The sequence below is a fragment of the Natator depressus genome, chromosome 6 (assembly GCF_965152275.1).
Source record: "Natator depressus isolate rNatDep1 chromosome 6, rNatDep2.hap1, whole genome shotgun sequence".
In the NCBI taxonomy this organism is placed as follows: Eukaryota; Metazoa; Chordata; order Testudines; family Cheloniidae; genus Natator; species Natator depressus.
Genome location: NC_134239.1, coordinates 10,235,398 through 10,253,828, shown reverse-complemented (window position 1 = coordinate 10,253,828; position 18,431 = coordinate 10,235,398). Strand labels below are relative to the sequence as shown.

At 45.6% G+C, this 18,431-nt stretch overlaps 1 protein-coding gene across 1 annotated transcript in view; it reads left to right on the top strand.

The window, feature by feature from the left end:
- Positions 1–18,431, top strand: part of LOC141988596 (E3 ubiquitin-protein ligase rnf213-alpha-like) — a 181,164-nt gene that overhangs the window by 133,172 nt on the left and 29,561 nt on the right. The window contains exons 49-58 of the mRNA XM_074954446.1: positions 2,117–2,237; positions 4,294–4,394; positions 5,504–5,677; positions 7,751–7,926; positions 8,198–8,294; positions 8,394–8,508; positions 9,736–9,919; positions 12,695–12,900; positions 13,956–14,057; positions 17,492–17,707. Coding sequence (XP_074810547.1) covers positions 2,117–2,237; positions 4,294–4,394; positions 5,504–5,677; positions 7,751–7,926; positions 8,198–8,294; positions 8,394–8,508; positions 9,736–9,919; positions 12,695–12,900; positions 13,956–14,057; positions 17,492–17,707 — 1,492 coding nt within the window. The remainder of the gene's footprint in view (positions 1–2,116; positions 2,238–4,293; positions 4,395–5,503; positions 5,678–7,750; positions 7,927–8,197; positions 8,295–8,393; positions 8,509–9,735; positions 9,920–12,694; positions 12,901–13,955; positions 14,058–17,491; positions 17,708–18,431) is intronic.

Here is an 18,431-nt window from a genome sequence, read left to right as displayed (position 1 = left end):
GGGGGAAAACCTTCCATGTTCCAATCAACTCCCTGTTAGATGGTGACTCAGTGTTTGCTGTGACCCCATTAATGGCTGGTCTACATAGCAGATAAAAGCCCATTACTTTGCCACTGTGTTACCCTGTGTGACAGACAAGAAAGGCTGAGTCAGCACTCTCTTCCCGGCAGCTCCAATCAAGCAAGGCAGAATGGAGCTGATTAAGCGGGGCTGCGCCTAATTTGTGAGTGGAGCAGGGCAGAAAGGCTAATTAAGCCATCAGGCCGAGCCCACAAACAGGCACAGGAAGGAAGTGGAAAAGAGGGAAGCAGGCAGTCAGGCGAGAGAGAGATTGCTCTCCCTTGCTTGTTCCGGGAGATGTATATATTATGAAGATGGTGGGAATTCATTTGTAAATAAACTGCACAACCCGTTGGACCAGCAGAAGGGTCTTTGAGTAGTTTGTAGAACAGACCAGAACAGAAGGAGGAGCCAGGAGGTCCTGTTACACTCTCTTAGTTCAAATGGTAAAGTAAACATCCTAGATCCCTTCACTGGTCCTTGATGTCCCCCTTCTGGGCCCTTTGCAGGGATGAAAGTTACGGTACGCAGTGCAGCCGGGGTCCTGGGCAAGATGCGGGGGTGGCTCTGGGACCCCACGGAAGGGGCAGGGCCTCGAGTGGAAGGGGCAGAGCTGGGGACCAGAGTCCCTCAGCCAGCCCTTCAGTGCGGCAGCCAGGAGCCTCAGGGCTGCAGTGGTGGCAGCCAGGAGCCGCGGGCCCTTTTAAATCTCTGGGCCCTGGGGCAGCTGCCTCTTTTGCTCCCCCCTGTTGGTGGCCCTGCCCGCCACCCCACCCCCCTCCATCGGCGACCCTGTTGGTACGGTCTGGCAGCGCTGCGGCTGTGTATAGACCAGTACCAGTGGCCACTTCTTACCGGTATGCTGTACCAGCCCATATCGGCCCACTTTCACGTCTGGCCCTTTGTGATGCTATTTACATCTGTGCAGACTGGGTGTAAGTGTCTGCTAGATCAGACTTCTCCTCTCACACCAGCGGGAATGTTTTACACGTGTAAATGATGGGGCAGAGCACCAGTCCATGAAGGATCAGAGCCATCTTGTCACTAAAGGTCCAGTATTTTATGTCACCTGCTTACAGCTGGCTGCTTGCTTTGCTGGCACAAATCCTGCCTTTGGAAACTTGCATTTTAATATTGTAGAACTGAGTGCGTGCATTGGAGAGCGGCTTCCCCAGCTGGGGAAGGAGAATGAAACTGGAACAGGAACAGAGAAGGAGATGCTCAGGGGAATGGAGAGCCTGAGGACAGGAAACTAAAGGAGCTTGGCTTGTTGAGCCTAACACAAGGAAGGCTGTGAGGGGATCGGGATTGCTCACTATAAATACATTGGGAGGCGGACGGGTGGCTGTAAATGCCAGGGAGGGAGAAGAGCTATTGAAGCTAAAGGACAGTGTTGGCACAAGAACAAATGGGGACAAACTGGCCATGGATGAATTTAGGCTGGAAATAAGAAGAAGGTTTCTAACCATCAGAGGCAGGGAGGTTCTGGAAGACCCCCCAGTAGGATCAGGGATGGGATGGGGGCAAACACCCTAACTGGTTTGAAGATGAATCTTGATACATTTATGAACAGGATTATCTGATGGGGTTGCCAGTGATAGCAGAGACTGGCTTCCACGGCCCAAGTTGTCCCTTCCAGTCCTACGTTCCCATTAAAACCCCAGATATTAGTCCTGCCATGGCCCCTTTTTTCAGAGCTTGTTCTATCAACAAAGATCGAGCAAATCCACTTAAAAACCTTGGGCCATATTCCCACCAAGCCTTTCCAAGCGTTACACAGACAGCAGAGGAAAGGACAAAGGTTTTTTCCCTTTGATTTCCCCATTGTATCCACTTCCCCTTCCTTTTGTAAACCGCTCTGAGCAGCGGGTAAAGGGTGTCCCTGACTGCAAGCCATCACACCTAGCCTGAGGGGATTGTGAGCCGAAGGGCCTGTTTACATGTTCAGTTCCTATCTCCAGGTGGCTGGTTTTGTCCAAAGATGTGGGGAAGAATTATTTTTCCCAGCAGACAAGGCGCAGCTACTCTCAGTGAGGCAATTCTGTCTCTTTTTCAGACACCAGTGGAATTGCACCAACATCGTCTACCTGCTCATCGATCACCTGCTACACGATGAAACCAACGTGGATGAGAAGCTGCTAAAGCTCGTTGTGAAGCAGTTTGTCTTCCTCTGGAATGTAGGTGTATAAAATAGCGCCCCACTGCCCCTTTGAAACCGCATGGAACGAGAGGCTACAGCCCCTAGGACCCAGCTGTGATTGGGAGGACCGCTAGAAGAACTTTTTCATCCAAAACTTTTTTTGGATAAAAATGCAGATTTGGCAATACCAAAATGCTTCCTGAATTCATGTTGGTTTTGTCAGATTGTTTTGTTAGGCTCTGATAGGGATGGGGGAGCAGGCAGATACCAGATACAGTGTAGGTATATAATACTCTAAATAGTTGTATTGATTACAGTATAACCCCACACTCACTCCACATTCACACCTCTTTCATATTACACCAGAGTCTGAAGATTAAAGCAAAGTCCCAATGGCCAGTCAAGGTCTGCTCCAATCATGAGGCATGGGGAGCCCTGCACCACACATCTCTTCTTTATCAGGGGTCTGGATCGATGTCTGATTCCAAATTTCAGATATGTCAGGCAACTATTTATAGACCAGTCCATCTGTTGCATCATGGGCTCTTTGTCTGTTTAAAGCCTTGTATCAATAACTCCAGGAAAACAGTTCCTGGCAAGCCTCCATAATACAGGACATTCCATTTCCTCCTATGGACATGACACAGTTGTTTTGCGCAGACAATCCTTGACCACTCATAACCGTAAATCCTCGCTTCAGTTGCCAAAACGCAACTCACGTACTCATGTCAAGCACACCGCATTTATACTAGGCCAAAATGGCTTATAGCGGTTTACAACATATACTACTTTATATCTCAATAGTTTCAGTCAGAAAAAAAACTACAAAGAAAAAAATCAGGGGAAAAAAAATCAAAACATTTCCATTTTTTGGTTCGAAATGACTTTTCCGTTTCAAAAGTTCCTTTAATTTTAGTTTTTAATACAATTTTAAAAAATTTAAAATGGTTGGAATCAAAACAATGTTTCGGCTTTCTCCAAAATGTTTTGTTCGATACTAAACAAATTTGACATGAAACTAGTTCCTCCCCCCCTCCATTTTTTTTGGAATTGTGAGTGAACCGAAAAATCCATTATTCACCCAGCTCTAGAGAGGATTCCTGTCCTCAGAGGATTCAACCACCCCCATCCTTCACCCACATGAGACATGGTGTCCCCACAAGAGATCAGGAGGTAGCCTGCAGGTGGCCCAAGCTGCACTGATTCTGCACAGCTCCCCTACATACCGTCTCCTGCCCCTGTTACACAGTGATACTACACCCAGGCCCCCTGCAATCCTCACCCCAGAATTAGAGCCTTACACAGGACAGAAAATCTGTTTGGCAAAAGGATACAGAGATTTGGAAATTTGGCTTCATTCCCAATTGGAACAAAAACTGAAAATTTCTAAATTTCCACAAAGAAAAATTAGTTTTGGGTTGATTCAAATGTTTTGATTCTTAATATTTTGGTATTAGAGTATACAAAATATGTGGGTATTGTAGTGTAAAATATAATTTCCGTGTTTCAGGGTTTTGGTTTTCCGATAAAACACAAGTTTTTGCAGGAACACAGACAACATCCATAAGTTTTTGTTAGTCAATAACCCAGTTTTCCATCAACAACATGCTTTGACCAGCCTTTCTCAGCTGGTGTGCCCAGCAATGGAGATGTGTGTGTAACATCAGGCCCTCAAGTTTTCAAAGTTTGGCCCCAGGTGTTTCTGAAAACCTTTGTAACCTTAATTCAGCCCCCCTGTGCTTCTGCATTATGATACAGTCTTTAATTACATGATCATGTGCCATGTGTTCTGTCAGACTCCAGCCTCATTCAGTGCACAGGATGAGCAGTGAATGAGGGAGAATGTTTAAGGCTCTGGGCTGGGACTCAGGAGACTTGGGATCTAATCTGGGCTCTGCTCCAGACTTCCTATGTGATGTTGTGCAAGACTATCAGAATGCATGCCCTAAAGGGGCAGAGTTAAGGTTGAATGGGCGACCTTGATGCTGGCATATCCTAACTTTTGAGTGCTTGCTTTTGCAAATGTAACTTTTTTAAACACTTCTTTTGTCACTTAGAATGTAATGACATTCACTATGCTTTATTTTCCGTAGTTACTGTACAAAATTGAAGACCATAAACCAGCAAAGATTTTTGAAGTTGTGACAAAAGTGCTGAAGAGATGCAGCAACAATGCGGCTACCGTCTACCTTGTGTAAGTCAAGCAAACAAGCAAAAAAGACCATTGTGGGTAAATTTTCAGCAAGAGCATTTTTAGCAGGCAATGTGTCTGTTAATTACACTTGCAAGTTAGTTTATTTCCTGACAATATTTTTATTTCCATGTACCATGTAACTCAGCATTCAGTGCTGTACCCACACATATGGAAAACATTTTGCATTATGTACCATGGGTGTGAACGATTCCCCCTCCCCTGAGCACCCCCTTGTGGCTGGGCACCTTCACACCAGGACTAATGTCCCACTTCTCCTCTCAGGCCCCTTAGGCCTCCCCAACAGACTCTCTTGCCTCAAAAAATACTCCTCCTTCTGGCCAACTTATTACAAAAAAAATACTGCAAAGAACCCAGAACAAGAGTCCCAAAACATTGTCCATTTATAACCCGCAGCACCTATAGTCCTTAAAATCACAAGACAGCAGCAGTGTAGCACATACCACTCTCTGGCATTTTCCACCACACCACAGTTCTTTGTCGGTCCTCTCCTGTCCTTCTCCCAGGAAAACCACCCCAGCCCTTCCAGCTGGAGTACAACCCTGCTCTTCCCAGTGGCAATGCCTACCCCCACTCCCCCAGCCTCTCTGCTGGGAGATCATCCTCACCAGGGGAGCATCCATCACTCCTCCTATTACACTAACTTTTTCCAGTTCTTCTGGGTGGTGATGTCAGCAGGTAATCCTCTCTGCTGCTCCCCTTGCCTTCAATCCTTTCTGGCCCTGGCTCGGGGAGGTCAGCCAAGGAACCCTTCTGCTGCTTCTCTGCCTTCAGCCTTTCCCCAGGAACCTCCTGCAGCCTCCTTCAGGGACTTCCTCCCTCTCTGATTCTCCCTGATCCTATATAGCCCCAGGTGCTGTTCTGCGTTTTAATTGGCCAATCTGAAAGCACCTGTTCTGGCAGAGGGGAGCAGGACCTGCTTTATTGAAAGAAGCCAGCCACCCTGTGCAATCGGACTTATGTATATTGCCATGGAGCTTGGGCCCAGCTATGCAAGGCTTTATTATTATTTATTTATTAACTCTGTAAGGCACAAGGCAGCGGAGAATCAGACCCCGTGAATTGCATCTTGCTTTCGTGGTGTTTTTCAGGAAGGGCGTGAACGAGTGCAAAAGCTGCCAGAACGAGATCACTGACCCAGCTGAGCTGCCCTGTGGTCACATTTTCTGCACTCAGTGCATCCAGGAGTGGAACATCAGGCAGTGCAAGATCTGCAAGGAGAGCGTCCCCGAGGATTATACGCCCACCGCCTCCCAGATCACCAGGTACTACACAGTTGCCTGACTCTGTGATTTGGGACACTTGTTTAGCAGTAATATTCCTGCTAATCTCTGTTACTGACAGCGTGGCCAGAACGGTTGCTTTTCTTCCACACCCCTCCACTACGTTTCTTTGAGCTCTTAGAAAAATGGGCTGCTCCCTCTCCAAGACTGGTACTGGACATAGCTCCTTGTTCTGCTGAAGGATTTCCCAAGATAGGTCTGTCCATAAACAATGACTTTAATGTGACTTCGTGCATGCAGGGTCTGCACACACTGATCCCTTTTCAGGACTGGGGGCCTGGGATTGTAAAGATCTGAAGTTGCAGATTATAAAAGGGGGCTCTGGTGGCACAAAGGGGACTGAAAGCGGGTGCATCTCCCCGCATAGAGCTGATGGAGAGTAGCATTTTCCAATGTGGCTTTAGGATTTAGGAACCTAGGTCCCATTAAAAATCATGCTTTTGAAAATGGTATCTGTGCATAGGCACTGACTCTGTGGGTGCTCCGGGGCTCAAGCACCCCCAGAAAAAAATTGGGGGTCTCAGTACCCACGGAGCTGGCCATTGATCAGCTGTGGGTGGCCCCTGGGGCTGGCCATGGCTTCAGTGGCTCCTGCCACTCCTCCTTTTCACCCTCAACTCTCCTCACTCACCCTTAAGGCAGGAGGGGGCAGAAAGGACCAAGCAGCAGGCAAGAGGTGCTCGGGAGTGGGGGCAGAGAGGAGTGAGTGGTGGGCAGGTGGGTGGAGCCTTGTGGAGGGGGCAGAGAGGAGTGAGCAGGGGGGGCCTCGGGGGCAGAGGCAGAAAAGAGGGAGTGGGAGGCACTCAGGGGGCAGGAAGAGGCAGAGTAGGGGCAGGGCCTCAGGAGGGGCAGAGTAGGGGAGGAGCCTTGGGGGAGGGACAGAGTGGGGGTGGGGCACCCAGTGTGGGGCTGGGGCACCTACTGTCAAAAACAAAAGTCAGCACCTGTGTATCTGTGGCCAGTTCTGTGTCAAGCCTGGCCTTGCAGCTGGTGCAGAGGCCATGTATGGGGGACAGGCGGCTGGCTGCAGAACATCCAGCCCTTAGACTCATAGCCAGCTGATCTGTTCACAGGCAGCCCTAAGCTATGGTGGTCCCAGGTTCAGAAACCTGCAAGTGACCCCTCTGTGCTCCCCATCTGACCTTCACCCAGCACGCGTTGGAGGTTTGAGCCAAGGCTCCAGTGTCAGGGGTCAGCTTCTTCTGATTTTAGGTAATTATTTTTAGATACATTTTTAGGAGCCATAAATGATTTTTTAAGCGTTTTTCTGGAATTGTGTCATTATGGCAGCTGTCAGCAGGTAGGGCTGTTACACACACTGTTTTTTCACAGCATGTGAGCCGGTTTCAATTCTAGGGAACACAATGTGTGTTGTTATTTTGCGATAATGCAGAGTTTTGGGTAGGGAGAGTTGTGTGAGCAGCAGGAGAATTTGCTGTCTGCCTTGGGCTCTTGTTTAGAACGGACTGTCTCCCTGGGGACTGGGTGATTGGCTTTGGGCTGACATTCCTGGGAGAAGGGCTGAAATGTGGGATAGAATTTGGCAACATTAACTCCCAGTGAATAAAGTTGTTTTGCCCAGAATGTGGAATAATTCATATCGGGCAGAATTATTATTGACTTGACAGGATCAAGTCTACCCTCAGTACACACTCAAGTCCTCTTAACTTAGCAAGAGTAGTGGAGCTATGTGCATGTTTCAGCACAGAGAGATTTGAAGATTCATAGATTTTTAAGGCCAGAAGGGACCATTAGGTCATGAGGCCAGAGAATCTCACCCAGTGATGTCTACATCATGCACATAACTTTGGCTTGAGCTATAGCAGATCTTTTAGAAACATATTCAGTCTTGATTTAAAGATTTCAGATGATGGCAAAACCACCACTTCCCTTGGTAACTTGTTCCAATGGTTAATCATCTTCAAGGTGACAATTTTTGCCTTTGTTCCAGTCTCAATATATTTAACTTCAGCTTCCAGCCATTCTCATTTTGTTTGCTACCTTATATATTAAAATAGTGACATTTTAAAAAAAATAATCTTTTTCTCGCCCTAGGGAGGCAGTTGCAAATCACAACAAATTCAGGAGGAAGTGCAACTCCTTCTTTGTGGAGTTTGTCAGTAGTTACTGTTTTGGGGACAAAATCCCTCCATCTGCAGAGATCATCGAACAACTGATTAAGTTTGTGGCTTGCAAACCTTCGAACCCAGAACATCAAGAGGTTAGAAAGGGTGAGTGATGTGTGTAACACGGGAACGGCTCGATCCCGCCAATCTCAGTTGTTCAGATATCCTGAGTCAGGCCCCAAAACTCATGAGTGACTTTAAAATCATGAGATAAAAACCCAAACAATAAATACGAGGTTTTTTTATTTGCCTTCTGGTGTTGGAGCTTTTAGGACCCATTGACTCCAGTGTAGCTATGGGGGGTTCACACCAGGTAGGGATCTGGTCTTGTGCTCAGAAAAAAAAAAAAGTAATCCATTCTACTCTTTGGTTTCAGTGTACAAACCAACGAGTGACTTGTCGCCCTTTGAAGAATGCATGGATCCGAGTCCTACTGTCAAGTCCTCCCTTTTGAAAATGCTGCTTCGGTGCAGGTTGGTTCTAGTTCTTCCAGTGGCTATATTAACTGTGTTTCACTCACAGATCCACGTTGGGTATATTCAGGTTTATAACTTATGTCCGTTTCCTCCTAGACTAGACGATGTGAAGGAACACCTGGAAGGATATCTCTCCAGGATGGAGGAAGTATTATCATTAAATCAAAGCAGTCGCAATGATTTCTATTTCATGGTAGTGTGCTGCTTTGAGGTGAGTCCCATGAAGAGTCTGTGGAGAAACATAGACATTTTATTACATCCATAATAACTATGTTAAAAGAATAGTTAAGGTTGCAAAGTCAAGTACTCCAATGTTAGGAAATGCTAAAATTAAGGTTACCTGTGCAGTCTTCACTTTTGCTCTGGCATATGCTTTACAATACAGTCTGCAATTACATAACCAGATACTATTTTTTCCACAGAATCCCTGCCTCAATCAGTATATGAAGTTACTCAATATTTATTTATGTATTTGTATTTTTGTAGCGCCTAGGAGTACTAGTCATGGGCCATACCCCGCATTGTACCAGATGCTGTACAAACTTGTGTGCCCCCCCCTTATTCTCTGCATACCACGCAGACCCTGTGCCGAATTCAGAAGTATTAATTCTACGGTGCTCTCGCTAGAGTATCAGAGTGCCTCACAAACGTTAATGAATTCATCTTCACAATGCCCCTGTGAGAATTGGTGATATTATTATGCCCATTTTACAGCTGTTGCACTGAGACACAGAGAGATTACTGCCAAATTGTCAGAAGTCTCCACTAATTTTGGGTGCCCGATTTGAGATCCCCAGGGCCTGACAAGCAGAGTACTTAGCATTTTTATAGCATTTTATGTGTTCATAGCACAGCTCCTGTTGACCTCAGTTGCAGCTGTGAATACTCAGCACTTCTACAAGTCAGACCCAGGTATCTCATGTTGGGCACCCAGAAAAGGAGAAACATACAATTAATGGCCAGTTCTCCCATTTTCAGAAATAACCTTGGTACTTAGGAGCCTAAATCTCACTGACTTTATGAGACTTAGGGGAAAATTTCAGCGGTGCCTAAGTCACTTAGGAGTCTAAGTCTCATAGATGTTCAGTGACTTTTGGCTCCTAAATCACTTTGGCACTTTGGAAAATTTTACCCGTCGGCTCGCAGAGAGGGACAGAAGATGTGGGGGGATAGAAACCAAGCTGGGGAGAAGTGGACGGGGGGAGAGACAGGAGCTCTTACCCCCAGGCTGTTATTTTTAATCAGTGGCATTGTTTCAAAATGACCAGAACAATTTTATTTTTTGTAGCCTTTAAAGTTAATGTCTGCGGTGTGGTGCGGGGAGAAGGGAAAAGTTGAGTCACTAAAAAAAACCTGCCCAACCAACTGCATCCCCTTTACCACAGGGGTACTGTCTGTTCACTACTGTACATTTTTAAAAATTCTCTCTCTTGAACAGGATTTTATGTATTCCTCCTTTCAAGAAGACGCCAGCCAGAATTCGGAGCACTTGTTCTCCACTGCAGATCTGTCTGCTCCCAGCTCTGCCACTCTCACCAGCATTGAAAACCTGCAGTTCATTGCTAAGCTCCGTCTCGCCATCGGTAACGTTGCAGCTGTGCTTGGCAGAGAGCTGCCAAGTGGTAAGTGGAGTTTCTAACCGTTTTCCAGTCGTGCTGGACATCAGGGAAGATTGGTTAGAGAACCATTTAGCTCCGTGGATGTTGTTTGCTTTAAGGGTTGTGTTTGTCCAGCGTAATTTCCAGAGCTGATCAAAACATTTTCAGCTGAACAGTTTTCCATTGGAAAACGCTGTCCCATCCGAACTGAAATGTGTTGTGGGAACGCGTCGATTTTGATGAAATTTTTAACAGAAAAGTTTTGAAACATTTTGCAATTGAAATGAAGCGTTTTATTTGATTTTTGTCTTTTTCATTCAGTTTCATTTTGATTTTCACTTTTTGTTTTAACTTTATCATTTCAGTTCAATTTTCTCATTTTGACTTTCATATATTATGTATGACGTGATCAAACTGAAATGTTTTGACATTATCAAACGTTTCATTTCAATAAGGTTGTTTCTATGTGAAACCCTTCTGCCTGTTGGAATTGGCAGCAACAAGGGCCGGGTTCAGTATCTAGGGGTTCCTTTTCGACAGTACAACACAAAACCGGCTTGAGCCCCGACCCAGTGACCTGGGACAGTTACACACCACCCCCGGGGCGCCTCTAAGAGGCAGTACTTCCCCTCTTGCAAGCACTGAGTCTGTGTATGGAAAAGAAAACTTTTAATAAAAGGGGAAAGGAACCCAGCATTAATTGGGGAAAACACGACAAACATGATTCAAAAACAGATGGCCATGAACAAAACACCCACACCAGAGTACACAGGGGAGTGTCCTTTTCCTCAGTCTCTCACCTGGTGGTATGAAAGTCTGACAAACAAATGTCCCTTTAACACACCACTCCCCTGTCCCCTGCACCCCACTCACAGTTGTTGTCCTTGGTCAGTGAAGACCCAGAGTTCAGAGGTGCATCTCTATGAGTTCACCTCCCATCCAGGGGGTGAAAGACACCCAGCAATGCTTCAGCTGTCACTCCACTGTTGGCCACTCGCTCCACCACTGCTCGCTGAGCCATCAGCCACTTTATTGGCCACTCGTTCTGCGGCCACTCACTCCACCAGCTCACTCTGCTGTTGCTTGCTCTGGCAGCCGCTCACTCCTATGTCAGCTGCTCTGCCATCGCTCACTCCACCACTGCCCTCCAGTGCAACCTCTGGAATGTCTTGAGGTCCCCCCACTTAACACAGCTCTCAGTGATTTCAGCTGTTACAGGGGGAGCCTCATTGCTAGGGCAGGCTGGGCAGTCACTTTTACCAGAGACGCTGTCCCATAGCAGCTCTAATGCTTGGACCTGGTTATCAGTGATTTCAGCTCTAGTGATCCAAAACAAAAGACTCTCAACTGAATCTTTATCAGCTCTGTCATTAAACAGTGGAGAGGGGGAGGATAAATGTGTCGAGAACTCTTAGGCAGAGCTCACACCACCATGTACAGACACCTGTCCCCACCCTCTCACCTCTCCACTGGGCTTCAGCTCTCCTACCCCCTTCTTAGCAAGTGGAGTTCAGCTGAGGTTGAACCTCTCAGTCAGGGTATGCCAAGCACAGATCTGCTGCCCTCTATTCATACAACAAGGGTAATAAAACTGTATTACTCCTGCACCCAATACCAAAATGCAATCCAACACCAGCCAAAAGTGATCATTTGGGCAAAGCTGCTCCATCATGCTGCGCACCTAGGCAGAGTGGGCATGTCTATGCAAACTAGGTCGGCTCCTGATGTCTTCTCCCCCAGCTCATCACTAGATGTCAGGGGAGAGCTCAGTCAGACTCTGCTTACAGATCTTTCTGAATCGGAATATTTCATACATGAAATATTTTGAGATTTTGACTTTTCCTCATCATTTGGGACCAATACAAATTTAGAAATGTCAGAATTTCCCACAGAACAGAAATTCCATTTTCCAGCCAGCTCTGATCATTACTGGAAAATACAACCTTAAATGACAAGATGTACAAAAGGTGTGTGGTACCTACAGAAACAAATGTCCCACTTCTATATGGCCAGCACATTTACCCAGCTGACTTTAGTGAAATGATCTTTCCCCTCAATTTCACTTGGTATGAGGTCACCAAATTAAAAGAGACAGGGTAAAATCTTCTTTAAATGAGTTTTTAAAGTATTTAAGTCAAGAATTTAAGTCTGTTTCTCAAAGCTCCACTCTAGCTCAACCAGGAATTATTGGGCCAGATGCAGGAATCACCAGGCGAGATTCTCTGGCTTGAGTTATTCATAGATTCCCAAATCAGAAGGGATTATTGTGATCATCTAGTGCAGCATAAGCCACAGAACTTCCCCCAAATAATTCCTAGAGCAGCACTTTTTATAAAAACATCCAATCTTGATTTACAAGATTATGCAGGAGGCTGAACTGGGTGGATACAATGAGCCCATTTGACCTGAAAATCTGAGACCTAAAAATGTCTGACCTCTCTGAATGCTGTAGGCTCTGAAAGACCAAACTCACTATTGCCACAAAATTAATGGTGGCCACATTTAGTCGTACAGGGTGAATTTTATCCATGAAGCAGTTTTCACTGGGAGTTGGTATTGCATTTTATACCTGTAAATCTTCACTGCAGAAGGGTTAATGGAAGGACTGTTCCTTCTGGTTCAGATGAAGTGTATCTATTCAAATGGGGTCTTTCTTGACTTTCTCCTTTTTTCCCCTTTTATCTTAAATACTGTGGTAACATTACTGCAGGGATTTCATTGCATATGAGCTTTGAACAACTGTGAAGCTAGGTAGCAATATTGCATTGGTTTGGGGCTAATACTGAACTCTGCTTGCAGACCAGAATACATGGACCAGTGCTGAAACTGCAGAAAAACAGTCCCAACTTGTGAATTCAATGAAAAATCTGGTTGAAAAGGCCCAAACACCTTGGCCTCAAATATTCCTTATTAGAAATCTTTGTAATTTCTATGGGATGAACATAATGCAGAAGATTCTTCAGCGAGAGCAGTGGATTTTACCCAGAGGGATTGAGACTTCACAGGTAAGTGGCTTCCAAAGGCAACAGAATTTTATGCTTACAAACTATTCATACAGTTTCTGTATCTCCTTTCTACAGGATGGTTAATTCAAGAGACCTGTATTCACCTGAAAGCCAAGGGCATCCCTAAGGGGGTGCAGGGCCTAGGACAACCACTCCCCCCTGCCTCTTCCTGCCCCCGCTCCGCCCCGCCTCTTCCCTCACCCACTCTGCTCCCACTCCACCCCTTCCTGCTCCACCCCCATTCTGCCCCTTCCCTCCAGCCCCTGCCCCCACCCTGCCTCTTTCTGCCCCTTCCCCCAAACCCCTGCCCCACCTCTCCCCCAAAGTGTGGGGCCCGGGGCAACTGCCCCAAACCGTCCAATGGCTCTGCTGAAAGCAGTTTTGTTCTTGATAAGCAAAAAGTGCTCCAAACCATAACATTGGTAAAACATGACCTTTGTGCTTTTGTGTGTTATTTTCAAAATGATGTTGGTATTTAGATTGAGAGCTCTTTATGGCAGGGACTGTCTCTCAGTAAGTGGGTGCAGTGCCTTGCACATGGGGCTCTGATCTTAGTTACTGTGGGCAGGTTTACAGTTAAAACACTGCACTGGTGCAGCTGCCCCGCTGTAGCGCTTTAATGAAGATGCTCTACGCTGACAGGAGAGAGCTCTCCCGTCGATGTAGTTAATCCTCCTCCCCGACAGGCGGTAGCTACATCTGCAAGAGAGGTTCTCCTGCTCACTGACATAACACTGTCTACATGGTTTGGTTGATATAACTACATCGCTCAGGGGGACTGATGTCAGTCACTGTGTGTCTGTGCAGTGTCTGGCACTATGGGCCCCAATCAAGATCATGGCTTCTAGACACTGCCATAATACAAATAATAAAACAATAAATAAAATAAGAATAATAATTAATAATAAAATACATGAAAAACATTTTGATTAACCTTCAAATGTAACTGGTCTGATAGGATTCTTTAGCAGCCTCTTGCTGTAAAATGATGTGCCTTAAATAATACATAAACAGCTTCTTTATAACAAAAGTATAAAATATTTTTATTTCCTTAGGACATAAAAATCAGCTCCAATACACCACTGATGCTTGTGACGCTAGACAGAGCAAGAGGCCACATTAAAAACACAGAATCTGAAGAAGCCAAGCAAATAACAGTGAGTGTCTGTTTTCTGTTTTAATGGAACATGGTTTGGTTTGTGATTCTGTACAAGTGAAATTCACCCCTGTGCAGAGAGCCAGCACAATTTACACCAGCTAAGGATCTGCCACACAGGACCTGAATCAGAGAACTAGAAGGGACCTCGAGTGGCCATCAAGTCTAGCCCCCTCCACTCATGGCAGGACCACGCACCATCTAGACCATCCCTGACAGGTTTCTGTCAAACCTGCTCTTAAAAATCTCCAGTGATGGAGATTCTACAACCTCCCTAGGCAATTTATTCCAGTGCCTAACCACCCTGACAGTTAGGAAGTTTTCCCTAATGTCCAACCTAAACCTCCCTTGCTGCAATTTAAGCCCTTTGCTTCTTGATCTATCTTCAGAGGTTAAGAAAAGCAATTTTTCTTCCTCCTCCTTGTAACAACCTTTTAGGTACTTGAAAACTGTTATCATGTCCTGTCTCAGTCTTCTCTTCTCCAGACTAAACAAACCCAATTTTTTCAATCTTCTCTTATAGGTCATGTTTTCTAGACCTTTAATCATTGTTTTGCTCTTCTCTGGACTCTCTAATTTGTCCACATCCTTCCTGAAATGTGGCGCCCAGAACTGGACACAATACTTCAGTTGAGGCCTAATCAGCGCAGAGTAGAGTGGAAGAATTACTTTTCGTATCTTGCTTTCAACACTCCTGCTAATACAGCCCAGAAGGATGTCTGCTTTTTTTTCAACAGTGTTACACTGTTGAATGACTCATATTTAGTTTGTAGTCCACTATGACCCCTAGATCCCTTTCCGCAGTACTCCTTCCTAGGCAGTCATTGCTCATTCTGTATGTGTGCAACTGATTGTTCCTTCCTCAGTGGAGAACTTTGCATTTGTCCTTATTGAATTTCATCCTATTTACCTCAGACCATTTCTCCAGTTTGTCCAGATCATTTTGAATTTTAATCCTATCCTCCAAAGCATTTGCAACCCCTCCCATCTTGGTATCATCCACAAACTTTATAAGCATACTCTCTATGCCATTATCTAAATCGTTGATGAAGATATTGAACAGGACCCAAAACTGATCTCTGCGGGACCCCACTCGTTATGCCCTTCCAGCATGACTGTGAACCACTGATAACTACTCTCTGGGAATGGTTTTCCAGCCAGTTATGCACCCACCTTATAGTAGCTCCATCTAGGTTGCATTTCCCTAGTTTTGTTTATGAGAAGGTCATGCGAGACAGTATCGAAAGCCTTATTAAAGTCAAGATATACCACATCTGTTGCTCCCCCACAAGTCTTGTTACCCTGTCAAAGAAAGCTATCCGGTTGGTTTAACACAATTTGTTTTTGACAAATCCATGCTGACTGTTACTTATCATCTTATTATCTTCTAGATGTTTGCAAACTAATTGCTTAATTATTTGCTCCATTATCTTTCCGGGTACAGAAGTTAAGCTGACTGCTCTGTAATTCCCTGGGTTGTCCTTATTTCCCTTTTTATAGATGGGCACTATAATTCCCCTTTTCCAGTCTTCTGGAATCTCTCCCATCTTCCATGACTTTTCAAGGATAATCACTAATGGCTCAGATATCTCCTCAGTCAGCTCCTTGAGCATTCTAGGATGCATTTCATTAGGCCTTGGTGACTTGGGGACGTCTAATTTGTCCAAGTAATTTTTAACTTGTTTTTTCCCTATTTTAGCCTCTTCTGATCCTATCTTAGTTTCACTGGCATTCACTACGTTAAATGCCCAATCACCACCAACCTTCTTGGTGAAAACCAAATCAATGGAGTCATTAAGCACCTCTGCCATTTCCACATTTTCTGTTGTTCCCTCCTCCCATTGAGTAACCAGCCTACTCTGTCCTTGGTCTTCCTCTTGCTTCTAATGTATTTGTAGAATGTTTTGTTGTTAGCCTTTATGTCTCTAGCTAGTTTGATCTCATTTTGTGCCTTGGCCTTTCTAATTTTGTCCCTACATACTAGAATTATAGAATATCAGGGTTGGAAGGGACCTCAGAAGGTCATCTAGTCCAACCCCCTGCTCAAAGCAGGACCAATCCCCAATTTTGGCCCAGATCCCTAAATGGCCCCCTCAAGGATTGAACTCACAACCCTGGGTTTAGCAGGCCAACGCTCAAACCACTGAGCTATCCCTCCCCCCCAAACAAATACTTGTGTTATTTGTTTATATTCATCCTTTGTAATTTGACCTAGTTTCCACTTTTTGAAGGACTCTTTTTTTTTTTTTTTTTGATTTTTAGATCATTGAAGATCTCCTGGTTAAGTCAGGGTGGTCTCTAGCCATACTTTCTGTCTTTCCTGCACTTAGGACGGAAGAATCCCATGCACCACTACAGACTAGGGACCGAATGGCTAGGCAGCAGTTCTGCAGAAAAGGACCTAGGGGTTACAGTGGACGAGAAGCTGGATAGGAGTCAGCAGTGTGCCCTTGTTGCCAAGAAGGCCAATGGCATTTTGGGATGTATAAGTAGGGGCATTGCCAGCAGATCGAGGGACATGATTGTTCCCCTCTATTCGACATTGGTGAGGCCTCATCTGGAGTACTGTGTCCAGTTTTGGGCCCCACACTACAAGAAGGATGTGGAAAAATTGGAAAGAGTCCAGCGGAGGGCAACAAAAATGATTAGGGGACTGGAACACATGACTTATGAGGAGAGGCTGAGGGAACTGGGATTGTTTCATCTACGGAAGAGAAGAACGAGGGGGGATTTGATAGCTGCTTTCAACTACCTGAAAGGGGGTTCCAAGGAGGATGGACCTCGACTGTTCTCAGTGGTAGCAGATGACAGAACAAGGAGTAATGGACTCAAGTTGCAGTGGGGGAGGTTTAGGTTGGATATTAGGAAAAACGTTTTCACTAGGAGGGTGGTGAAACACTGGAATGCGTTACCTAGGGAGGTGGTGGAATCTCCTTCCTTAAAAGTTTTTAAGGTCAGGCTTGACAAAGCCCTGGCTGGGATGATTTAGTTGGGGATTGGTCCTGCTTTGAGCAGGGGGTTGGACTAGATGACCTCCTGAAGTCCCTTCCAACCCTGATATTCTATGATTCTATGATTCCTATGCAGTGGGATAGTTTGCTCTTGTGGGCAATGGGTCTTAACTGGTGCCTACTGTAATTATAGGGAATGTGCCTTTAAGGTCTGAGCTTCCCAGACAGACAGTCAGGTGGGGTGCTGTGAATCTCTTGTTATTACAGCCAGTTGGAAACAGACAGAACAAAGCAGATCTCTTTGCAAGCTTCTATGCACTGAGCGATCACTGGACACCACACCTTGGTCTTGCGCTGGCTTCTCTGCACAGTGGTGAATTTCACCCTGATTATAAAACACAACAGATAGTGGTGTGACCCTCTGAGTGAAATGTGCAAAGTGGATCCCATAAACCTCTCTCTGTTTTATTTGATTGTCATTTAGGCCATCACAAAGCAAATGGAGAGGCTCCTACAGGCACCACTGCCATCAGAAGAATCCGTGGAAAACAAATTGGAAAAGATCATGAGTGACGTGAGCAGCCAGGAAAACGCAGCCTTGCTGGAAGTGGTGCTGCATACTGCTCTCACGCTGATCCTGTCCCAGAACCCACTCACCGAGCTGTTCAAATCCATCTGCTTCCAGCCCAGTGCTGTCAAGGTGAGTCTAAAGCAAAGAGCCATTGTATTCCTCCTCGCCCCCAGCAGCTCTGTAGTGCCACTGACCTAATCCCCTTTATGCCCCTTTCTGTCTGCAGTGTCAGTTTCAGCAGCTTTTGGGTGTGGGAGGAACTTAAGATCTGTCCCTATAAATACAGATATATTTAAAATCATCCAAAATCATGGCCATCGTGCCACATCCCACCTGCACTTTGCTTCTGGTTCTCGTCTCTTTCTGTTAACTCAGTCGCTAACCAGAGACTTTGGATTTTCTAGTCCAAAAACTTCCAAAGTCACTATTTGCATTTCCCCCTTTGTCCAATGACACATGGTGGGGATATGTGCATGACAGCACCTGCCTGAGGTTCTGGGGGCTCCAGGGAAATAGTACCGAAAGAATTTAAGGACAGAAAGAACCATTATAACCCCTGCATAACCCAGGCCAGAGAATCTCACTCAATTACCATTGTTTGGACCCCTGAATTATTCACCTGTCTGTCTGTCTGTCCGTATGTGTGTGTCTGTCTGTTTGCAGTGACTCATTATCTTAATGTCAGCTGATAAAGATAGATTTTCCTGTTGAAATCAAAAGGGAAATCAAAGTTTCCACAAGTCATTGGGCCGGATACAGGAATTGCTGGGTGAGATTCTCTGGACTGTGCTATGCAGGAGGCTGGGTTGGATGGTCAGAAAGGTTCCTTCTGGCCTTGACATTGATGACTCTT